This window comes from Rattus rattus, chromosome 1, assembly GCF_011064425.1.
Source record: "Rattus rattus isolate New Zealand chromosome 1, Rrattus_CSIRO_v1, whole genome shotgun sequence".
In the NCBI taxonomy this organism is placed as follows: domain Eukaryota; kingdom Metazoa; phylum Chordata; class Mammalia; order Rodentia; family Muridae; genus Rattus; species Rattus rattus.
The window spans coordinates 99,869,316-99,894,762 of NC_046154.1; the positions used below are offsets into that span (position 1 = coordinate 99,869,316).

The window sequence follows — 25,447 nt, forward strand, 5'->3', positions numbered from 1 at the left end:
ATCCAGCACATCCTTCTTCAGTATTTAGCCTTTCAGCCAGCCTGATCCTCCTCTCCATGCACCATCTCAACCCCACCTCTCCAGATCTAGCCCACATCTAGCACCCCTGGCCTAGTCTGGCTACTCTTGCCTGCACAGCAACCAACCAACCTCTAGGCTCTACAGGGCTCCTGCCCTCCCAGGACCCACAAGCCCTTCCCATGCCACATTCATTTGGTATTGTGTAACTCTTAGTTATTTTTCTATTGCCATGACAAAACACCACGACCAAGGAAACTTATAAAAGAAGGTATTTAATTTGGAGGTCTTGTTTCCTGAGGATTTAAGTCCATGGTCATTATGGTGGGAGCATGGAAGCAGGCAGGCAGGCACGGCACTGGAGCAGTAACTGAGAGCTTACATCTGAACCATAACCATGAAGCAGAGAGAGAGAGAGAGAGAGAGAGAGAGAGAGAGAGAGAGAGAGAGAGAGAGAGAGAGAACACTGAAGTTTCCTGGGCATTTTAAACCTTAAATCCCACCCCAGTGACACACCTCCTCCAACAAGGCCACACCTTCTAATCCTTCCCAAACAGTTCCACTAACTGGGCATGAAGCATTCAAATATGTGAGCCTATGGAGGTTATTTTATTCAAACTACCTCAATAGCCAATCAGTATGCTCTTCCTTGGGGAAGACTATTTCTTCCACTCCCAGCATTCCTTGGTTGCCTGTAGCTCTCTCTGTGGGGTTGGGGCCTCTTGACTCGCCCCTCCCCTTCCACAGTAGCATGCTTACTGGTGTTGTCTTTGCTCAGATCATGAATTTTAACGTAGCTCCTGGAAGATCCTCAAGTTTGGGCAGAGATCATGCCCCAAGATCCTTCTGCTTTCCGAAAAATGATTGTGTAGCAGTGTCTGAGTGTCTAAGACCTAAGCAGGTGACTCTAGCCTGGGGTTCATTGGCAGAGGAAGGTACTGGGTGAGGAAGAATCCTGGGAATTCGGAGTATGGAGTCCTTACAGGCCTGAACATCACACTGTGTCCCCAGAAAGCCAGAGATAGACAGCATGCCGGTCACTGACATAGAGCTGAGCTATAGATGCTCATTTCCATGGATCCCGGTCCCCGAACAGATGAAATGGAACTGGGCCCCAGGCTAAGCTGGATTTCCTCTCTCAGCTACAGAGAAGAAACTTCTCCACTAACATGCCAGCTAGGCACCCAGCCCCGGATCCCAGACGACTGCACACACTGAATCAATTGGAATTGAGTCACCGATATAATTAATTTAATGCATTTAAAGGGTTTCCTGTATAGTAAGCATGCTGAATGAGGGAGACCCAGAATACCGCGTCTGCCCGAGACATGGAGATGGCAGGAGTGATGATGAAGCCGGGTCAGCCCTTCCCACTTGTCTTCCGTCTTCCTAACTCCTCACTGATTGCTGAACGTGGCCTTCTGCAACCTCCTTGGGCCACAAAGGCACTTTGTACTGTGTCAAAGGATATTTTATTTTCAGCAATCCGAAGATAATTTTAATGAGACCTGTCTGCAATCCAGGGCCAGGTGCACCATAATGCCCAACCAAGGGGGAAGTGGAGGATAGAACAGAAAGCCAAGTGGATTCACATTGTAGCCTTTCTCGGCTGAAGGGGACTCACAAGGGCAGCAGGGACAGGGGATGGAGTTGGTGGAGGCCTAGTGGGTCTGCCCGCCACTGGGGCTCTGCCAGGTCGGTGCTGGGGGCCACGAGGGAGTCATACCCCCTTCCAGATCAATGTCCCTGGTAACAGGGTGTTGGCTCCGAGCACTTTTAAGAGTGAGTGCAGGTCTGCCATTGGCTGAATTATGACTCAGCATGGTGCAGGTGTCAAGGAATTTCCCATTAGTAAGAAATTCATCTTCAAGCCCTGGAAAGCATTTTAGCCCGTCTTAGCTAATTGCTCGTCAAGTAGTGATTATTTGGCTTAGATGACAGGGTGTGCTTCATAGGGGTTATAAATGAGCTCCGGCGAAGCCGTGCCAGGCGCCAGGCGCCAGGCTCAGGGCTGGCCTCTGGGCTTAGAGATGCAGCAAAAGGCTTCTGGGCTTCCGCAGTGATCCATGAGCCAGGCTGTGCTGGGTGTCATGAACTCATTCTACCAACAAGAAGCGAAGCCCACCTTTCCTCTCCATATGAGCAGAGAGTGTGCGCAGGGAAGGGGCAGGCGGGGTGTCGTAACTGGGAGGAGAGGCTGTGGGCAGAGGTTCCTCTGCTAACCTAGAAACTCATACCTGAGGCTAGCCCTGAACTTGCTGTGTAGCCCCACGAATGACCGTGAACTTCTGGTCCTTCTGCTCTGACTCCTGAGTGCTGAGGTTACAGGTCTGTACCACCTAGTGTGATATTCGTGACACTGAGGGTCGAACCTAGGGATTTGCTCACACCAGGTCAGCACTGTATTAACAAGGCTGTGCCCCTAGTCTGAGGAGCCTCTTTCTTACAATGTGTTTAAAGCTCTATGTAGCTCAGGCTGGCCTCAGGTACACAATCCTACCACCACCTCCTAAGTGCTAGGATTATGGCTATGTGCCACCATACCTGGGTTTTAGTAAGTTTTCTACTGTGGGCTCGGAGTGTGATTTTTATAAGGGCTTCTGAGGATAAAGGCCTCTTTGTAAGCTAGAGTTTGGGGCTAGATTCAGTAAAAACGTACTTGGCCTTCATGCCTGAATATGGGAGGGATGTCTACTTTAGATCCTTCGACCTAGGGATGTTCTGCAAACTGAGAGCCCCCCTCTAGGTGGGGAGGTGGCTGTTGGGCTACAGCCTGCATTAAAAGTCACCCGGAGGTTAGTTAAGGACCCAGAGTTTAGAACTCCATTCAGTGAGTCTAACAAGCTCTCGGGTGATGCTCACCACACTCTGAATGGCTGCCCCACGAGAGTCCTTTGCTTGTCAACTCTAGACGAGTCCCAACTTACCTTCCTAGGCCTACCATCTGCCACCTACCTCAGTGTTCTGTCTCAGATGACTGTATCCTCCCCTAACCAAGCCCACCGTCCCTCTTACTCAGCCTCCACCTGGTCAGTTAGGCTTGAAGGCCTAGTGCTTGCACACTGCTCAAGGCCAGGCTCAAACACTGCCTCTTCTGAGAAGCCTTCCCTGAATTCTCCATAGAGGTCAAGGGCATCCTTGTAGGCTGGTGGAGTTCTCCCCAGAGCCAAATGCTTTTAACCCTTCCATGTCAGCTCTGCTCAGGTCTCACTCCTAGATCTGCACCAACGCACACACTTGCAGCTCCTGTGAGACCTGCCGGCCACATCGCTAGTGCCTGAAAATGTCTTCCAAACTCAGCATGTATGAAGTACACCAATCCTCCCCTCTCATGTTACACAATGCGGACTGATCTCTAATTGATTCCAAGTTAGACAGAACAAGGATAACACATCCACCCATTCCTGCTTCAGGCAAAGTGCCCGTGTTTGCCAGGAAGACCAGAGGCAGAAAGAGTACCACAAGATACCCTACACTCATGTGCAGAAGGCAGTGTTATGCGGCTGCCATGTCTAAGACCCACATTCAAGTCCCAGCCTTTCCTCGGGGTAGCTGTCTACTTCAAAGCTCTGAGTTCTAGGCTGCTCATCTCTAACAGGTATAGGAAGGCAACTGTTCTTCTCATGGGGCATAAATATGCAACAGGACCATTAGGGACAGTATCAGGAGCTGGCATGTCCTGGGTTCCAGCCCTAGATATACATGGCCGGGTAGCATCTATACAATGTGCAGGGTTGAGCCCTGGGTGAATGTTGGGGATCTGTTGAGTATTATCAGTGCTAATTTTCCAAAGTCCGTGTAAGTCATGTATTATCACCATCTGCATCTGCCAAGTGAGAAACTTGAAGCCAGACTTGGGAATCCACCCGACCAATATTAGCAGGTGCCACACGGACACCATTTTATTGTCTTGTATTAGAGATTGGACCAAGGGGCCTGGGAATGTTGGGCAAGCGTTCAATCCAGAGCCATGTCCCCAGCCCTCTTTTTGCTTTCAATTTTGAGACAGTCACACTGAGTTGGGCAGGCTGGCCTTGAATTTACTCTGTAGGGCAGACAGGTCTTGAACTTGAGACCTTCCTGCCTCAGTCTCCCAAGTAGCTGAGATTACAGGCCTGCACCTCCAGGCCCAACAAAATGCCTAATCTTTGCAACTACTTTGCAGACAGAAGCACTGTTTCCATTTTGTGAATGGAAAGTCTATATTTCAACGATCACTATTTTTGGTCAATATTTGAAAGGAGTTCATTTTACCAGGTAGAAAAAAATGCAAATATAAGAGAAGATAATACTTTTTCTTGGAAAACTGACAATTAAACACAGGTTACTAAAACACTTATTATTAAAGATGCCGGTAACCATGTGGCTTCATACACAGGAGCATGGCACCTCTCAATATCAGGGAACATCATTTAACCCTGCGGTGCAGGTCTAGGCATGATCCTGCATTTAGCCCCATGGTGTATCCATAAACATGTCCCTGCATTTATCTCTGTGATGTGTGAACAAGCATTTAGCAGACCACAAGGCTGAGTTCTATGTGTGTCTCATGTGATTCTGGGGACCACTCAGCGACTGAGACATACTCCATCTTGACCCCGTGGAGCCAGTGCTGTTGGCAGGCAGAAACAGAGGCTAAGCAAGATCTCAGACTTCACCCACAGGCATCAGGCTCTGTCTTACGGCTTTAGGCATCAAGATGGTGGGACAGTGTGATAAACAAACGTTGATTTTGTTTTAGATATGCATGCAATCATTTGTGTGCACAACTTATATGTAAACATGCAGGTATGGAACAGAACTAAAGGTCAAGGAAGAAGAAGGCTTAACTGTCTAACTGGTGAGGAGGGGCACAACGCCCACCAGGGCACAGCACTGAGCACCTATGAGTGGGACTGCATGAAAATGAAGGCTTTCTATCCACCAAAAGACACCAAGAGAGTGAGAGATAAGTCACAGAACGAGGAGAGAAGAGAGCCACACAGACCTCTTAAGGGAGTCTCAGGTAGAACCCAGAGAGGATTTTTGTCTCCCAGCCACCAGTGGGCAAGAAAAGATAGCCAGGCAGGGACTCCAGTAGAAAAGTGGGTGAAAGACCCAAACGACAATTACAAAAGAGGCTGAAAACAACCAACAAAGGGAGGAGAGACTGGGTGGTGCCGGCTTGGTATGACTTCTTGCTGTACAAGCACAAGGACCCAAGTTCCACCCCCAGGACCTACTTGTGACACCTACTTGTAGTCCCAGCACTGGGGAGGCAGGGATTGGCAGTCCCACTGGCCAGCTAGTCTAACCTTTTCAGTAAACTCTGGGCCACTAGGAGATCCTGCCTCAAGGAAGGTGGATAACATTCCTGAGGAGCAACACCTAAAGTTGTCCCCCTGCCTCCACATGCACAGCCCGGTGCACATGGGTGCACACACTTATACAAAAGACGAGAAGATGTCCAACTTCATTAGCAGCCAGGGTCGTGCAAAGTAAAACCAAAGTGGAATGCCACGTCCCACCCACAAGCTTGGCTAAAATTACTGAAGATGCAGGATTTGATCCTGAATCTGGCCTACCCTACTCATGGGGTAGTGGAGTGCACTCACCCGTGTCAGGTACTTATCCTTTCTTCTTGCTGAATCATGGAGGTGTTTCCCCAGTGAAAGAACCCATCCCACCCCAACCCTCTTTCCAATCCTCCCATAATCCTGTGGCTCACAGAATATCCTGAGAGAAGGAATCACACATCAGCACACATCAGCAGTGCCTAATGGTCCCTCTTTTGACCTTGTATGACTCCCAAGGGCATAAGAAAACAGCCCAGGAGGCTGGGGACTGACCGTGACCCCGAAGAAGTTGGTCTCGTTCATGGCGTTGAGGATGATTTTGCCCAGCGTGTGGTCTGTGTAGTTGAAGTCCTGGATCCGCTGGTGCCTGCTACTGGCGTGCAGTGTCTCCATGGCCCTCTGTAGGGTCTTGGCGATGACCCAGATCCCATCGTAGGCATACCCGTGGAACTTGCTGGGCCCCACACCTGAACGTTTGCTGTTGTACTCTCTTTCATACTGCTGTGGAGTCTGGAAACAAAATGGGGTGGGAGACAGAGTTACAGCGGGGACACCAGGCTCAAGGATACTCTTCAGAGTCTGTTATATGCCCATCACAGAGCTGGGCTCACAGTCTATCCTGTCACTTCATTCTCCAATGATTTCCTAAGGTGGTGGCCATTACTGCCCCCATTTTACAGATGTGGATACTGACTTGCTTCGGTCCCAGTCAGTGAGTGACAGGGCTGATCTAGCCCTGCCTGCCTGGAAGACTAAGCAGATGGTGTAATGTGCACTAATCATATCTTCCCCTGATGTTTGCAGGGTCTGGGACTGGAGAACTCCTCGATGCAGTCATCTACTAAGTTTACAATCCAGAACCATGTGATCAAGTCACAGGAAAGCATTGCAAGCCCACTCAATGTTTTAAGCTTATGACTGCTTCTTGTTGGACTGTATTCATAGCTACCCTTGGCTGCATGCCTGTTGGAGATGCTGGATTGAGATTCTAGAAAGTTCTAGTTCTGTACTCATAGCCCTGTGGATTCTGAGCCCTGATGGGCCTTGTTAGGCCATCTTGAAACACAGACCCTGAGGCAGATCCAAGCAAAGAGAACCTACACCCTCTAATTGTCCCTTCAAAGCTACAGCAGGGCCGCGTGACACCGAACCACAGCTTGTCCCCTACTCCTTGTTGAATTTTATGAACGAATCCACTGGTGATATTAACATCCTGATTGGCCACAATTTTCTGAAATTGCTTTTTGACTCTGGTGCCTGAACTTGCCCTTCCATAGGATGCCACCCGGGGAACCCATGACTTCAGCCTCCTCTCCATGAACTGTTCTCCAATTCTTCTGACCTCCTCAGTGGCAGTATCATCCCAGCCACCTGGGAAAACACTCTGAGGGTCAAACCACCCGGGAGCTGGATTCCCTGCCAGTTTCCACTCAGAAGGGCCCTTAGAGAGAGTTACATGCCCTCTCTGTACAGCCTGAGGGGCAGAGGGTCACGGTGGTGGCTGTTAAGTGTGTGAGTCTGTCCATGAGGTCAGATGGACGCTCATCCTGTTGCTGCTCACTGGCAGTGAGGCCACCTCTGCTCATGGGAAGCTTGTACATCTGTCCTTGGTCAGGAGTTAGGGAAGGTGGATCTGCACCCCCAAAGGCAGGGGCTTTTGCATGTATAGAGTCCACCGACCAAAAAGTAGGGTTTCTGGTAAAGTCACCGAGACAGGTGCCCAGGAGGAGTCCAGACCAGGTGCTTCCAGATGTGGCCCCTGCAGGATTTCTGTCTGTTCAAGTGGAATATGTCTAGCAACGAGCCCATGGTCCTCCCTCTAGTCTCAGGCTCTTCTGGAAGCCCAGGCTGTCCCTTACCTGTCACTCATCTCCAGCTACCACTTTTATATATGTCTGTCCAAATCCAAGCAGAACTGACTTCAGACCAGGCCTTTGGACCAGCTTAACTCCTGCATCCACACCCCACACAATGGATCATATGACATTCCTGTGTGTCCTGATCTCTGTCCAGGCATGGCTATAGAGTGCTGGCACCTTCCTCCTTGGTCAAGTCCATTCTTCTTAGGGAGCTGTCCAGAATGAGCTGCTCTTCCTTGTTCTACCCTTCCAGGTGCCTAGATCACATGGAGATTCCTGGTACCCCAGGGCCTTTGCACTGGTCAACTACCTGCTCCCCCGTCCCCAGCTTGGTGTGCTACATAGCCATGGCATCATGACACTGGGACAGCTCCCCTGAGCCAGGCCACACCCAGGAATCTCTATTCTTGCTAGCACTTTCCATTCTGATGTGGCCTGTTGCTTAGCCCCTGTTTCTGTCTGCCACTAGCACTGGCTCCACGGGGTCAAGATGGAGTATGTGTCAGTCACTGAGTGGTCCCCAGAATCACATGAGACACACACAGAACTCAGCCTTGTGGTCTGTTAAATGCGTGTTCACACAGCACAGAGATAAACGCAGGGCCATGTTTATGGATACACCATGGGGCTAAATGCAGGGACATGCCTAGACCTGCACCGCAGGGTTAAATGATGTTCCCTGATACTGAGAGGTGCCATGCTCCTGTGTATGAAGGCACATGGTTACCGGCATCTTTAATAATAAGTGTTTTAATAACCTGTGTTTAATTGTCAGTTTTCCAAGAAAAAGTATTATCTTCTCTTATATTTGCATTTTTTTCTATCTGGTAAAATGAACTCCTTTCAAATATTGACCAAAAGTAATTTTTTTTTCTTTTTTTTTCGGAGCTGGGGACCGAACTCAGGGCCTTGCGCTTGCTAGGCAAGCACTCTACCACTGAGCTAAATCCCCAACCCCTGTAATTTTTAACTTCTGAGGTAAATTTCTTCTTTGCACAACATTGCTGCAGTGATGTCTGACCTTTCAACCTTTTTAAACCATCTTCCTCTTTCCCAGTTTATTATTGCTTGGTTATCTTATATGCATGCATGTGTACATGTGTGTATGTGTGTGTGTGTGTGTGTGTGTGTGTATGTGTGAGTATCTATCTGTGTGTGTATATATGTGAGTCTCTGTGTGTGTGTGTGTGTGTATGTGTGAGTCTCAGTGTATGTTTGAGTCAGTCTCTCTCTCTCTCTCTGTGTCTGTGAAAGAGAGAGTCTCTGTGTGTGAGAGTCTCTCTCTCTCTCTCTCTCTCTCTCTCTCTCTCTCTCTCTGTGTGTGTGTGTTTGTGTGAGTGTGAGTCTCTTTCCCTCTGTGTGTATGTGTGAATCTCTGTGTGTGTATGTATGTGTGTGTCTCTCTCTCTGTGTGAGTCTGTGTGTGTGTGTGTATGTGTGAGTCTGTGTGTGTGTATATGAGAGAGTCTCTGTGTGTGAGAGTCTGTGTGTGTGTGTGTTTGTGTGAGTGTGAGTCTCTTTCCCTCTGTGTGTATGTGTGAATCTCTGTGTGTGTATGTGTGAGTCTGTGTGAGTGTGAGAGTCTCTCTGTCTCTGTCTCTTTCTCTCTCTCTCTCTCTGTGTGTGTGTGTGTGTGTGTGTGTGTGCTCACACTGCAAGTAGGAGCACTGAGTATTGATTCCCAAGCAATAATTCTACCACAGGGATGCCCCTCCCTTCCTCACCCCTCCTTACTCTCAGGCTTTGAATTTGCAAGCGTCCAACCTTAGCCTTCCCAGTAGCTGGGGCGGCAAGCCTGAACTGCCACAAACAGATTTAAAAACTTTTAAACGTGGGTTGTGATTTGGGTTTGCCTGACGGTTCGCATTAATTGTCAATTGACAAGACCAAGAATCAGCTGGCAAACGGTCCTCAGGGCAGGCCTGTGAGGGTGTGGGAGGACCGCCCATCTTAGCTGTGGGTGGGCGCACTCCCTGGGCTGGGGTGGTGGCTGTGTACAAAGGGGCGGTTGAGCTGAGCAATCGCTCTCTTCTCCTGGCTGCAGATGGCCATGTGGCAGTTGCTTAAGCTCTGCTGCTGTGACTTCCGACCATGATGGACTGTGACCTGGAGCTGAGCCAAAATAAACTTTCTCCTCCAAGTTGCTTCTGTCAGGATATTTTGTCACAGTAACTAGAAGAGAAACTAAGACTGTCTATTTCTGGCGGTTAATTTAGCTCTTGGATATTTTTAAAGTATGTAAAAGCGACCCAGATGTGTATCTCTGTATTAATTGCTTTCCCCTCACTTTGGTTTCTTGAGGCAGGGTTTCTCTGCGTAGCCTTGACTGTCTTGGAACTTGGGAGCATAAGAAGTATGAGACCCTTTGACCTCTGTCTTCTTGGATTTCCTTCCCTACATCTGCTCTCGGATGCACACAAAGGCATTGGAGGGTCGAGTGCCTGTATTGGTCAGCTTTCTGCAACTACAACATAATATATGTTTAAGAAAGACCTTAAGAAAAAGAAATTTTGGTTGGTGACTGGCTGGCCTCATTACTTTGTCCTGGGGTGAGGCAGCTCACAGGTAGGGGGTGTGCGGTCAACAAAACCACTAACTGCCTGACCCAGGGAATAAGGAGAAAGAGGAAGGAACCTGTGTCCCACAATTCCCTCCCAGAGCATGTCTCCAGTGACAGTGATGTCCCACTAGTCTCCAACTCCCAACAGTGCCCTCCTGGGGAGCAAACCTTAAACTCATGGCCTTTAGGGACACACGTCGAGGCCACGGAAGCATTCATCTAGAGTTTTGTTTACTCAACCTCATCGTCCAGTCAGGTGATATTTCTGGTCATGTCCTAGGGCCTATTTCAAGCTGTCTGGGATCCTCTAAAAGTAAGGGGCTGTTACAGTTTGGATAGGAAATGCCCTCCATTCGCTCACATGCTTTAATACTTGGTCCCCAGCTGGTGGTTCTGTTCAGGGAGGCTGTGGACACAGTGGGAGGTGGGGCCTTTCTGGAGGAAGTGGATGGCTAGAAGGTGAGCTTTCTGGCTTATAGGTTTGCCCACTTCAAATCCAAATCTTTCTGTGTTTCCTGGTTGGCAGCCAAGATGTGGACAAGGGGTACCATGGGCTCCCAACACCACCGCTGTAAGCTACCCCAGATGCAAAGCCTTCCTCACCACAATGGATTGTATCTCCTCAAACCTCAGACAAATAGATATCCCTCCCTTACGCCTAGGATTTGTTCTCAGCAATGAGACAGTAAGAACTGCAGGGTGGGGTAAACGGCCCAGGATGGCCTCGACAGCAGGCCTCGATGTAATGGACGTGTGTGTGTGTGTGTGTGTGTGTGTGTGTGTGTGTGTGTGTGTGTGTGTGTGTGTGCCTGTCTGTCTGTCTGTCTGTCTGTCTATGCATGTGTGTCTGTGCACCTGTGTGTAAGTACCATAAACGGATTGAAATCATGCAGCCTATTTGATTTTGTCTTGGGACTGACACAGACCCTATGTCTATTTTTATGTGAGTCACTTACAAATCTCTATTTTTTTCTGCCTTACTTTTCTACTTTTGTTGTTGTTCTGAGAGATGAGGAACAGGATCAGAGCCACAGAGATGAAGGGCCTGGCTCTTCTCGGTGTTTCTGTGAGCAGAGGCTTGGGATAGGGCCGGGGACAGGTCTCGTTGCCTTTCCTACTGGGTCACATCCATTTACCACTGCTCCCCAGGGATGCCAGGGCCATCAGGAGGACAAGTTTATATTTATCACAGAAGCTAGAAGTTTCTGAGAAAGAACTTTACATAGATGGTTCCTCTTGCTCCCAGGCTAGATTTCAGTGTGGTTTTGAGAGGCAGTTTTTAGGACTTGGAACATACTTCCCTCTGAAAACGTGTTATAAAGAGCGGCTAATCTCCCAGGCTAGCCTGCAAGGGCGTGCAAAGCTAACAGGTGGCCCAGTGCTGTGAGCTTGTGATTCCAGTAGAGCCATGCTGGCGTGGTTAGCATGGATCGTCTGCTTGACAGGATGTAGGCTCACCCGTGTTTATAAGGGCTTTCTAAATTGGGTTAACTGAGGCGAGAAGTGGGCAGCACCATGGCACGGACTTGGGGCTTGGACCGAAGAGACAGGAGGGAGTGTGCTGTGTGCCAGCCTCATCTCTCTCTGCTGCCTGGCTGTGGATGCAGTGTGAACAGCCGCCTTAAACTCATGTTACCATGACATCCTTGCTCTGATGGACTAAACCCCAAACTGTGAGTCAAAGAAGCACTTCTTTTTCCTCCCTGTCTTCCTTTCTTGAGTTACTTTTGTCATATATATTTTTAATGATGAGTCTTGCTTCCTGAGAGAATCCAGCCTTGTGGACAGAAGGGAGAGGGGCAAGGACACATCTTCTTTTATGCTCTAACACACACACACACACACACACACTCACATGCACGCACATCCATGTACACATACACTCTTACGCATAAGCACACATGCACACACACATGCACACAAATGCACACATACTAACACACAAGGACATGCACACACACACACACTCACACACACATTCTCACAGATATGCACGCACATCTATGTACACATACACTCTTACGCATAAGCACACATGCACACACACGTGCACACAAATGCACACATACTAACACACAAGGACATTCACACACACGCACACATGTGTACACCTACTTCAATCTGATCAAAGTACAAAAGAAAAAGCTGATTGAAGATCAAAGTCCAAACACTGTCTTAACAGTAGCTAGAGAGAAGACACATCACTGGTAAAGGGCCAATGTGTGACAGCTGACTTAACAGAAATAATGAAAGCCAGGAGGATGATAGCTGAGGCAGGATCAGGAAAGGTTCTTCAGGCAGAAAGAGAATGCTGCCCTAAGCAGACGAGACATGCTGGAAGGAACGAGAAGAAACGGGACATGTATGCAGGAGAGGACACACAAGTGAAATCCAACATCTGGTCCAGAATATTCTAGAAGATCTCAGATTTCACCCACAGGCATCAGGCTCTGTCTTAAAGCTTTAGACATCAAGATGGTGGGACAGTGTGATAAAGACAAACAGACCCTAGAGGACAATGGACGGTACATAGCTAAGCCACACTGTGCAGCTGCTTCGTTCATGGCCGAGGTCAGGCAGTGTGGAAGGGGAGGGGAGCAGACATGGCCCTTTCAATAAATGGACCTGGTAAGTCACTGGTCATATGGAAAACAAAACAAACATCAATTTTGTTTTAGACCTGCATGCAATCATTTTCGTGCACAACTTATATGTAAACATGCAGGTATGGAACAGAACTAAAGAACAAGGAAGAAGAAGGCTTAACTGTCTAACTGGTGAGGAAGGGCACAACGCCCACCAGGACACAGCACTGAGCACCTATGAGTGGGACTGCATGAAAATGAAGGCTATCTATCCATCAAAAGACACCAAGAGAGTGAGAGATAAGTCACAGAACGGGGAGAGAAGAGAGCCACACAGGCCTCCCAAGGGAGTCTCAGGTAGAACCCAGAGAGGATTTCTGTCTCCTAGCCACCAGTGGGCAAGAAAAGATAACCAGGCAGGGACTCCAGTAGAAAAGTGGGTGAATGACAATTACAAAAGAGGCTGAAAACAACCAACAAAGGGAGGAGAGACTGGGTGGTGCCAGCTTGGTAAGACTTGCTGTACAAGCACAAGGACCTAAGTTCGATCCCCAGGACCTACATAAAAATCCGGGTGTGGTGACACCTACTTGTAGTCCCAGCACTGGGGAGGCAGGGATAGGCAGTCCCACTGGCCAGCTAGTCTATCCTTTTCAGTGAACTCTGGGCCACCAGGAGACCCTGCCTCAAAGGAGCTGAATAATATTCCTGAGGAGCAACACCTAAAGTTGTCCCCCTGCCTCTACATGCACAGCCTGGTGCACATGGGTGCACACACTTATACAAAAGACGAGAAGATGTCCAACTTCATTAGCAGCCAGGGACGTGTGAAGTAAAACTAAAGTGGGATGCCACGTCCCACCCACAAGCTTGGCTAAAATTAAAAAGCTGACAGCACTAAGTGCTGACGAGCCTGTGCAGAGTGGATGTCCCCCTCACTGCTGGTGGGTGTGTAAGTCAGTGGAACCAAAGCTGCTTGGCGGTGTCTGTGAGAGCCCACAGATGCCCATTCTGTGACTCAGAAGTTCCACCAGACTTTGCACCACAAGAGCAGGGCAAGCACACATCCACCACAACACAGCAGATAGGAGCAAGTCAGAAACATGCGTGCGGGAGCCCCACCCAGAGAACACAACGCAGTTCTCAGGCACAAGGGAAAAAAATGCAAAAATCACAGGATTCCCATCCTGAGCCGACTAACATGACTAACACATCTGTTTCCTAAACTTCGATGTACAGTCAGTCCAATTCTAATAACAACCAAAGTAGGTCTGCGTGCAGGGCGCGCAAACCGTTGATGTGATCAAGCACTTGAAAATTTTAAGAGTGTTTGCTGCAGGTGGGGGACATCAAAGCCACACATCCACCCAGAGATGCACACCGATGACTCTTCCGTACCAAGCCACAAAGAGATCTGCTCAAGCTAGGATGGAGGGATTGTAGGATTATATTATGGAATACTATGCAACACCGAACATGAAACGCCTTAGAGATCACTCACTCACGTGTGTTTCAGGAAAGAGGAAAGACCCACAAGTCTCCATGCATTCAAAGTCTAGAGCAGCTGACTGTAGGGCAATGGAGTCAGAGAGTGGTGGCTGCTGCCAGTACTGTTTGCTGGGAAGAACATTCAGGTAACTTGTAGGCTTCCTTCGCCTGTTTTGTGCTGGCTTACGCCTCTTATCCACTGTTCTGGCTGTGATGCTCACCCTGAATGTTGATGAGCACTTTGGGTGCAGACTGAGAAACTCCCACTGTGCTACCTCACATGTCCTCACTAAGCTGTGGAAGAGACACCACCACCACCAATACCTCGGGTAAGAAAAGAGGGGGAGGTTGAATGATTTGCCCTCTGTCAATCATAGGCTCACCATGTAACGGCCAACAAGCGATCTGTGACTTCCATGAGATTGCTCAGGTCTGTTTCCAGCAAACGTCACGCATGGCTTCCTGGCCAGCCTCACTAAGGGATCAGAGACCTGGATCCTGTCTCCGAATCTCAATGTCTCGAATGGAGTCTCTTTTCTTTTCTTTTTTTTTTCCTTTTTTCTTTTTTTTTTTCGGAGCTGGGGACCGAACCCAGGGCCTTGCGCTTGCTAGGCAAGCGGTCTACCGCTGAGCTAAATCCCCAACCCTGGAGTTTCTTTTCAAGGCTACACATCAAGGTGGCTGCCAGAGGGCCAGTGAACTCATTCTAATTCCAACCAACACAGACGATGAAGATGAAGTTCCTCCTCGGCGGGCTTTCTGGAAGTCTGAGGAACACTCACTCGTCTCTCTCACGGGCCATGCTAGGGAATGTCCATTTTTCAAAGAGTTGCCACCTTACCAGCTTAAAGTCAGAATCCTGTTACTGGGTACTGGGAGGAAGGGAGACAAGAATGTTGCTATAGACACAGCCACCTGCCCATCTAGGATTCAGATCTAGCCTGTGTGCCCCCATAGGCCACCAGCCTCCTCCTGAGCCGGCTCCTCCACCCTGCACAGTCTCCAAGGGAAGTAGGGGGTGGGGCATCACCACTGTGAGGCTGGTTCCTGGTTTCTCCTGCCTTTCCATGCCCTTGTCTGCCGATATTTCAGAGCATGGGGTGGGTATAGTGACCTCCCCCTCAAAACTTCCCATCGTTTCCTATCACTGTGTCAAGGGCAGGTGTCAGGATTCACGGGCCCCAGCCTATGGCTGAGGACTTGCTGGCTCCCTCAGCCCTATTGGGCCCAGGAGCCCCTCCCTAGGTTTGGTTGGGTTTTGTCAACTCGATACAAGCTCAGGCCATCAGGAAAGAGGGAACTTCAACGCCTCAGATGAGCTTGTACGAGAGTCTGTGGTAAATTTCCTTGATGGGGGTGGGGCAGTCTCCTGTGGGTGGTACCACCCCTGGGCAGGTGGTCCTGGGTTGTGTAAGGGATCAGGCTAAGGAAGGCAGGGGAGTAAGCCAGTCAGCAGCACTGCTATGGCTTCCGCTTCAGTCCTGCCTCCAGGATCCTGCCTGGGTGACGTCCTGCTTTCAGACGGACATCAAGACCCTTCAGAGGTATCATCAACAATGCCACTTAGCTTCACGGGGCTCCTGTGAACCACTGTGGTTTTTGTTGCCTGAGGCTTGGTTTGGTTAATATCCTGTCTGCCTCTGGGGATTTTTTTTCCTTAGTTTTTGCATTTTTCTCAAACTTCTGCTATTTTTAAATTAAAATATAGTATACTCTGGATCCAAGGCTCTTAATAACTTGCAAACTTTGACACCCATAAAAATAACATTTACCCAAATGAGAGTTATTTCTGCCCATTCCTCAGTGTCTCACTTAGTTTATTTTTTTTTCCCTGCACACATCGATTTTGATAGGAAAATATTTCTTCCAGCATTTTCTAGCCAGGTGTCAACATGATCTAAGGAGCTGTTTACAAAAGCCGTCCTAATGATTTGCTAGTTTTTTGACAAACCAATAAATCACTGGTAGAAAGGTGGTTCTGACTGGGATTAAATAATGAATAAAAACATTTATCTACACTTGGTTATGAAGCTTCTCCAGGAAATGGACTAGGTCTGTAAGAGCCTGCGATTGAAGGTATAAACTCTTGGCGAACAATGACCATGGTGGCTCAGGCCTTTCATACCAGGACTGGAGAACAGAGCTAGGTGGATCTCTGTGAGTTGAAGGGCTAGCCTGGTCTACATGGTGAATTCCAGTCTAGTGGGGAAGATACCCAGTGAAACACACATGCATGTGCACATACGCACGTTCTGGGGATAGAGGAGGTAGGAGAGGCACATTCCACACTGCATTTAGTGGTGAAAGGTAGAAGTTTTAAGGTTGCCCCCCCCCCCCCAGACAGAAGTTTAGAGCAGAAGAAAGAAACTGATAGGGCCCTGGAACTGCAATTACACTAGCCGGTTCGGCAACTCTCTCCCAGGAACTAGCTGACCATAAAGTTAGATTAAAATCTTAAAGAACAATCTTGAGAAACAGGAAGCTTCTCCTTGTGATTTTTCACTGGTATTCTTGACATTTTACAATGACTCCATCCCTACCCCCTTGGGTTGTGGTTTCTTCCTTTAAATACCTCTTCTCTCAGCTACTTGTGGTTGAACTCCTCTACCCCTGCGTGGGATACGAGTCTCGACCCCAGTGCACTGGTTCCTATCAATGAACCTTGTGCAATTACAGCAAGGATGGTCTCACGTGAATTCTTGGGAGGTCACGTCATCCCAACACTTGAGTGAGGGTCTCCCTGCTCTGGGGGTCTTTCAGTGGCTGGTTAGAGGAGGAATGGTGGTCTCACAGTGATCAGGGCTGTGACCTCCTGCTTTTCATAATTCTTATTTTTAGACTGGGTCTTATTATGTAGCTTAGGGTGGCCTGAAATTCCTGTGTAGCTAAGGTTGGCCTGGTCTTCCTGAGTGCTTGAATCACATGTGTGTGCTGGCATGGCCAGCTATGGTCTTCCCTATCATTCAGACAGAAGCAGTGAGAGTTTGCATACTGTCATCCCTATGAGGCATCAAGGCAGGGGCATGACTCTAATGGTCATTGGTGGTGGGAGGTTCCAAGGACTTGGGTCTCTTGAGCAAGGTCTTGCTTGTAGCACCAGGATGTATTGCTCACCATCAACCCTGCAAGTCTAGGGAGGCAGAGGCTTACTTAGTGGTGAAGGGCAGCCGGGCCCAGCTCTGGCCTACAACATATCACTCCAAGTGCATCTATGGAAGCATCATTGAGTTGGGTATGAGGAGAGAGAGAGAGACTTTCTAGGCTGTTCCAAACTGCAGGAGCTCAGGAAGAGACTTTGGCTGTAGTTGGTGTCCCACGAGTTGGGGCCCCACCTCTTGGGTATAAGTACCTTTGCTTCGTGTCCTGTATAATGCTCCCCTGCCCAGAACATTCACCTCACTGCCTCCTCAGGCTTTCTGGGCAGACAGGCGGCCTCCTACCCTCATTTCCAAGTGTTGTTGCTTAGAGAAGTCAACTGATCTGCTAGGAGCACACAGCGACCCCAAGACACATTGTCAATGTCTACCAACTCAACAAGCCAGGCTGACCAGGAAGGAAGGACCCCAATACTCACCTTCCCTGAGATGGTCTTGATTTGTTTGGAGCTCAGGGGCTCGAAGTCCACTCCGATGTAACCTTCCATGGCAGCCAGGAGGCTTCTGCGCAGGCAGCGTGAGGAGTTGGCCTCCACATGCACCTGCTCCCACCAAGCAGGCTCGTACCATCCCGGGATGATCCACTGGTACTTGCTGCCAAACATGCTCTCCTCGAAGGCCTGCAGGAGGTGGGTAGAGACCTAGGATTAGCGGGGCCTGGGGTGCCAGGAGAGCGTGCAAGAACCATGCTTCCTCCTCCCAGAGGGTGTGCAGACTTCTGCCAGCCACCTCCTCTCTATAACTCTGAGGACCCCAGAGAGCATTTGTCCATTAGGTAGGATAAAACAGAGAGGCCTAAGAAAACTGAGCACTCTGTTTGCTCATAGAAAAGACGATGGAAGGTTCTGGTATTACACCCAAGAGATGGAACTTCCTGGTAGCCTAAGAGAAAAGGGCAACAGGTTGTTCACAAAGCCCTCATCTCCCATGAGGAAGAAGCATAGTGTTTCTGGTCTTCAGCCCTAAAAGATGTCCTGCACCCAGGACACCATCAGAGCAATGGGCATATACCAACATCCTCTCTACGACAGAGTTCTCAAAGCTGTTGGGTGTGGCCCAGCAGACAGTTTGGTGCTTACAGAGGTGCCACTGGCAGAAAGCCTCTGTGAACCCTTGCCCACAGCAAGGTGGCGCCTCTGGCTTCACATGGCAACCTGCATCTTGCTGATTGATATACATCTCCCTCAGGGAGATGGTCAGACGAAGCCTCGTTATCCCCATTCTAGAGATGGAGAAATGGAAAATCAGAGAGGGAAAGTGACTTTTCAAGGTCACACAGCCAGGGAAGGAAGTCAGGCTTGGCCCGCTGAATATAAGGCTTGCTGCTCATCAAATCCAAGAGGCCTCCAGAATGTTCCAGTGTATCTTTATTTTCCATTCTTCTTACTGGGGCTACTTCACACCGGGAAGAAAATGCTTCCCGTGGCTTAGACACAGTCAACTCCTCATTACTGTCTTGGTCTGGTCTATCATATAAAGCTCAGGGTAAGGTCCCCAGGTGACAGTTCCCATCAGTGACCAGAGAGAGGTATCTGCCTGTGTGGGGATGGAGACTACCGTGGCTCATCGCGCTGATGCTCTAGGGGATGCTCTAACCTCCAGGGAGAGCCCTACCCCACAGTGAGCAGCCCATGGCGTGGCTGTGGGTTGGAGGGCTCCTCCATGCAATCCCAGATCCCACGTCTGTGGCTTTACCTATTGGTTCAGCGAAGGTCGGGCGAGCAACTGGGTACTAACTAAAGAGGTCTTCAACCACGTCTGCTATGGAGTCTTCTGACCCCATCGAGCTCCCAGTTCCTCCATTCCAGACACTGTACTTCTACAGATGAAACCTCAGCTCATTTTCCTAGCGACTACGTTCTCATTGTGCCCCGTCAGAGTTTTGACGGTTGGCATGGAGAATACTCATCTTCCATGTGCATAACAAATTCACAGCTGGACAAAAGCAGGCTGCAGCTGGGAGCCCTCTGAACAGGGTTCAGTCTGAGAAACATTGTTTACAAGAAGATAATGTCAGGTCCTGACCAAGAACGAGACTTGGGTGTGTTGTTTTGGTTTTGAAACAGGGACTGGGTAGCCCAGGCTGGTCTTGAACTTGTGCGGGGATGACAAGTGTACCATCATTCTGGGAGGGACTGGACTTCTGAACAGGGAGTCCCCAAAGCTCTGGTCATTCCATCTGTGGCAGATCCTATGTGATCCCAGCCTCTCAACTGCTACCCATGGGGGAGTCCCACATGCACAGTCCCACATGACCAGGCCTGGCTGTGTGCACACTTGGATTCCCACCCTAGTGTATGGGGGGGGTCTGTTGTCATCTCCCTTGTGCATATGAGATTGTCCAGCTTGAGGGAAGGGATTTCCCTAAACAAAACTTCTGAGAATAAGGTGCAAGACTCTAGAGTCATTTTAAAGCTCCCTTCACTCACCCCCCCCTTTTTTTTTTTTTTTAGCAAAATAAAGCTCTTTCTGGAAGCTTCCAAGATCTTAAAGCTTCCTAGATCTCCCCTGTTTATAGGGGAGGCATGCTGTTAGAAGGCACGGGTAACAAGAGAGCAGTGCAAGGCCTGGTTCTGACACTAATAGCTGTTGTCATTCACCAGGGCTGCAGGCTGCACAGTGCACAGGAGGCAGGAGGGTCAGGGCAGCATCCCTCGGACCCTCATGGTCTGTATAGCCTGCTCCTTGAGGAACTTTGCAGAAGGCAGCCCAGGTATGCATCATCTGAAGCCTTTTCTACCATGGTGTCCTCCCTTTCTGCTGTCCTTCCTCCTCCGGGGTCATGAGGATCTGGCCTACTGTTATTCTACAAAAAGTCCTGCTCATTTTAACTCCTCATTCTCTGTCCCCAAGTTCCTTGATTTTTCCACATGGGAGCCCACAAGGCTCGTGTGTAGAGCGGAACCACAGCAGAAGCAGGAATCTACGGACAGGCCCAGTCACACTATGCACTGAGTCACTCTAAGTTCTATAAGAAGTCAGGCTGAGCAAGCCATGAAGAGCAAGCCAGTAAGCAGCACCCCTCTGTGGCCTCCGTGGCCTCCAGGTTCCAGTCCCACATTTGTTCCTGTCCTGTCTTCCTGTCCTGATGATGACCAATGCTCATCAGAGGCCGTACAGTACTGGCTGAACACATGGTTTCTCTGCTCCCTCCACCACTGTGGCTCTGTTTTCTATTGGTGGTGGGTAGAGGCAGGGGTCTCAGGACCCTCCACCTGATGGGCTATTCCAGGCTCAGGTCTGTTAGCCCCTCCTGCCATGGTTCTTACTGGCGGTAGTTACAGAACCACAACACACATTTCTTTTAATGAAATCCAATTTTCACTTCTATTAGGTCCCCCTATGCCTCCCACCTCCATACTCGAGAGGGACATCTCCCTTTTCTGCGAGTTCTCCGGCCGCAGTAGTGATAAGTGTTCCTGTCAGCTGAGCAAGAGTATCTAGGGCAACGCCCAGACTCAGAGCCACACCCCCATCAGGCAGGCATGGCTGAGGTGGTTGCTTGCATTTTTGATGAGAGGCAGCTGAGACCAGAGATGCTCGGTGACTTTCCTAAGAACACACAGCTGGCAGAGGGGGACCCACAGGTTCTGAATGAATGCACCAACTAATGCCAGCACTGCACAGTGCTAGACCCTGCAGTGGTTGGCTCCCAGCTCAGGAGCACAACAGGGTGCTGCTGGTCCCTGTCATGGTCTGCCCTGTTGGCTGCTAAAGTTGTGCTGGAGGGCCTTCTCCATTTGCCCAACTTTACCGCAACTCTAGGACTAGGAGGGTCCGGAGGTCTCTGCTCTGAGACTACACTCCCTCTATGACCCGGACTTTCTATCCGCAGTGAGGACATTGGTGGACTCTCTCTAGGGCCACTGGTACCGACAGGCACTCTGTCCTATGGCCCAGACCATGTATGCCCTAGTGGGTAGACCCCAGCCGAGGGTCCAACCCAACACTTCTAAGAGCCTCCTCCACAGGTGAGCAATGAGCCAAGGCAGAAAACCCTCCCTGTCAGTATGGAGATTTCTCTAGAGCACAGGCAGGAGAGGAGTTGGGATGGAGGCCAGCCTGGGCCTGTGAACTGAGACCGAGCTGGATGGAACCACTTCTCTCTGACACAGGGCAAAGGCAGGTCTCAGTCACACAAGGTTTTGGGCTGGAGCCAGGACCCAAGGCCGCTAAGGGTGTTCAGAGCACGTGGGAATCGGCATCTTCTGGGGCAACTCTCTCCCACTCATCACCCTCTCCCGGAGTCACTTGGTTTCTTTCTTGATGGACACTAAGGCTTCCAAAAGTCTAGGGAAATTGGTGAGCGAGTGGGCCAAGTCCAGCTTCTTTCTAGGGCCTTCGCCACGTGGGAGCTTGCTTTGCTGTTCCTCTGGATCCTCCTGGGGAAAGCAAGGCTTTCTGATTCTGGAGACATTGTTGAGTCAATGCTGGCTCACTCCCGGCTTCTCCCTTGGTTTGACAGCACAGCCATCTTGCTCCTCCTTAGGATCCTTGTGCCTAGCTCCCTGTGGGCCCCTCTCCTGAGGTTACCTTTCACCAAATAGACAGGAGGACCAGGGGGTCTTGAGGGCCAGGGCTCAGGCTTCATAAAAAGAGCGTTGTCTCAATGTCCCCCTGTGAGCCAGCGAGATGGAGTAGCCGCTCTCACTTTTCTGAGGTGTTCTCTGAAGCTGTAGGGGACACAATGCCAATGGAGCAGCCGCGGGGTCTCAGGTGGCCGGCTGACTCCGGCGTCACCTCTCCCGGGCCTGGCAGCCTCCTCAGGGGATGTTTCAACTGTCTAGTCTCGCTCCGGAGCTGGCAGGCTGGGGTGACCTGTGTGTCCTTGGCTTCTAGCCACTGTCTGCTGTCGCTCTTGGGCCTGCTGGGTGCCTGCACCTCTTCACTCAGCTTCACCTTCTAGGTTCGCCCTCAGTCTCCTTCGTTTTCCCCACCTTAGCTCTGTGGTGATGAATTTACAGTCCCTGCACGCCTGCCATTCATACTCCAGCCAAGTTATGGACAAAAAGGGCAAGAGAATAGAGTCCCGCCCCTCCACCTGAGAACACACCAATAGCAGCTTTAGAAAGGCCAGAGGTAGACAGATGCTGACGCATGTAACTTGACTGCCATTTGGTGGACTTCCCTCCTGACCTGAGGGGAAGAGGGGGGCCAAACACAGCAATGGAAGCAGACATGTTCCTGGGTGGGACCCTTAACATATATATAAGGAGTAGATTGCACTGGGAGTCAGCGCTCTGCTCTGGAGAAGCCCTGTTACCTCTCTTGTGGCTACTGAACAGGGTTAGTTGGATCAAGTATAAAAGTACTTGGTCACCTGCTTTATATAACTTGCCTCAGAGCAGGCAGTTTGCCCCCAGCTGCCAGCTCTGAGCCCTTCCTGTGGGGCAGGGAGGGGTCTGAGTCCCTCTGGGGTGTCTGAAGTGTTCCACAGAGACTCAGAAGCACCTAGAGCTGCTACAGTACTCCAAGTCCCCCCCCCTCCCCTGACTACTCTGCTCCAAGTACAGATTCTGGTCCAGGAAACCTGACTCCAGGCTTGGATGCTCAGGGAACCCAGGGCTCCTATAGCCCGGATGGAGCCTTACTTACACAACAGAAGACTTTTGCTGCCATATTCTGGTCAAACTGGCCAAGGATGATCCGCACGTCGTTCCCCTGTGGGCAGAAGAGGGTATGAAGGTAAATGAGGGCATTCTCAGTGCCAGGACCAGGGGAACATTCCATGCTCAGATTCACAGCTCTGCCAACAGGGAGGAAGGTGAAGACCCACTGTGCTGTGCACCCCAGAGACTAGTTATGCTGCTCTGGGCTGAGCTGCAGTTACCCTCCCTGATTTCATGGGTGGCTCTGGGGCAAGACAGCACACTACAGAGTTTCCCTGACCCCTCTACCAAGGACCCTGGGCTATCTTGAATCTTCTTTTTCATTTTACCTATAGGGAAACTGAGGTCACAGGAGGGTGACAGAGCCAGGACTCCAAGCTAGCCATACTGTCTATATGTCTCATTCTCTATTCCCTTGATAATCAGTCTCCTGAGATGTCCTTTAGCTCACAGGGCTCTCAGTTCACAGCTTTTGTGCTACCAACAAGCCGTGAGCAGCATCCGGTGTCTCCCTTCCTCGTCTCAGCTTTCACTTTGCTCCTCTGAAAGATGGGGATAGTGGTGGCACCTCCCTTATAGTGGGTTCTGGGAAGATCCTTCAAGAGGTGTTTACCACAGCCTGGTACACAGCACACACCCAGTGAATGCTAGGTAGCCATGTGTTTGCAACTCTCCCAGCTCCTGTTTGTTTATGCCTGAAAACTCAACCTTGCTACATACATGCAGATCATTGCAGAGTGGCCAACAGACGTCTGTTGCTGATAAAAGCTCATGAAACTCATGCATTCACTCACCAAACATTTACCAAGCACCTGCCTGAGGCTCTTAGTTACTTTCTGGGGACTGGGACCCTGCCACCAGGATGCCAGCCGGGTACTGGCTGACGCCCAATCCTGCCCTATGGCTTCCTGACCCAGCTTTGCAGGAGGAACCTGTTGGCCTTTGTCCTTTCCGGGCACCTCAGGCCCTCTGATGGTGGTAGTGGTGGTGGGGGCAGGAAGCATGGCTTCAAAGATCAGTTTTTAGCAGCTTTTAAAATTGGAAAGTGCTGACTGGGAGGCCATCTTACCCGTCATGTGTGTTAGCAAAATAAAGAAAGCCCTGTGCTAAAACTGGCCTTCGCTTTGCAAGTAAGAATGGGAAGAAGAGGGGGGGAAAACCCCCACACTTGCTCAAAAAGGACTTTAAAGGGTCGTCAGCAGACTCGGGAGGAAGGCGAGCCTTTGTCTCCATAGTCTGCAGTGCTATAAAAAGTTTCAGGCTGCTTCCGTTCTGCGGGATAGGCTCCCAGGAACACACCAAGCCTTCCCATTATTGGCTGAAATCTTTTTTACATCACTCGCTGCTAACAATGTCCATCTGTCCATCTGTTTGTCTACTTCTCTGTCCATTCAAACATTATATATTTGTCCGTCTTGCAGGCTTATTGTGCATCTGGATTGCTAACCCCACTTGCTAAATTTGGTACAGCAAAACAGTCAGTTGGGTTTCAGAGCCAGAGAGACTGGGTTCTGAATCCAGCTCCATGCCTGGGCCTTACTGTCCGAAGCCTGCATCTTGTCACGTCTGAAACAGACACTGTCTTGCCTTGTGATGCTGGTGGTCAGGACTCATCACGACACAGCTGGCCTTCTGGTCTTCAGGGTGCTCCCCGTGGCTTCCTGCCACCCCTAATCCCTCCTGTCAGCCCTCCTCGGATTCAGCCTCTGGTGCCACGTTCTGCCTTCAGCTCTATGCTGTATCCTGACTGCAGCCATCAAGCCTGTGTCACCAGCATGGACTCAGCCCCTGCTTTCCACAGAACATGTCTATTGGTGTCTCTTGGCTCCTGCAACTCAATATATCCCGAGACGAACCCTCATCTTTCTCTACAAGCCCCTTCTTCCTCCTGCTTGTGTGTCTGGGAACTGGGAGTGGCACCACGGCCTCCCACTCACCGAGCTGGAGACTGGAGTCTTTTTCCACACCGCTCTCCCTTCCTCCCACTCCCAGCCTCAGCTTGCTGGCCCCACCTGTTCACCAGCTCCAGAGCCAGCCTGTCCCTGCAGCACTATGCTCTGGGCTTGGTCAGCACTCTTCTTCCCTTAGAAAATAGCTGGACCCCAGCCGTCACCCTACCATGTCCAGTGGCCTCTACAGAGGAGGGAGAATCATAGCGAACTCCAGATCTGACTGAAGAGATCCGAGATGGCTCCCCAAGCGAGATCAAACACTCCCCAAACACTCTTAGGAGCTCGAGGTTCTTCACTTATCTTCTCCTGCATCACATTTTCACTACTTTTCTATGGAGTAAGAAAGGACTTCCTGCAGTTCTGCAGGAATGCCTGTGCCATTCATCCATCCACCCACTCACCTACCAGTTTATCTGTCTGCCTGTCTATCAATCTATTCATCCATTCATCCACCCATCATCTCATCCATCCATCCATCCATCCATCCATCCACCCATCCATCATCTGTCTATCTGTCCATCTCTCCACTCATTCACCTACACACCCACCAATCCATCCATCCATCCATCCATCCATCCATCCATCCATCCATCCACCCATCCGTCTGTCTCCCTATCCGTCTACCCATGCTTGCTCTCTTGCTGTGACCCCTCCTCTTTTGTACAG

General features: G+C 50.0%; 1 protein-coding gene across 1 annotated transcript in view; it reads right to left on the reverse strand.

The window, feature by feature from the left end:
* The window catches only part of Gabbr2 (gamma-aminobutyric acid type B receptor subunit 2), a 339,742-nt gene that overhangs the window by 126,579 nt on the left and 187,716 nt on the right, over positions 1-25,447 (reverse strand). The window contains exons 5-7 of the mRNA XM_032904180.1: positions 22,816-22,881; positions 17,640-17,840; positions 5,847-6,083 (exon numbers count right to left, since the gene is read on the reverse strand). Of these exons, the coding sequence (XP_032760071.1) occupies positions 5,847-6,083; positions 17,640-17,840; positions 22,816-22,881 (504 nt within the window). The remainder of the gene's footprint in view (positions 1-5,846; positions 6,084-17,639; positions 17,841-22,815; positions 22,882-25,447) is intronic.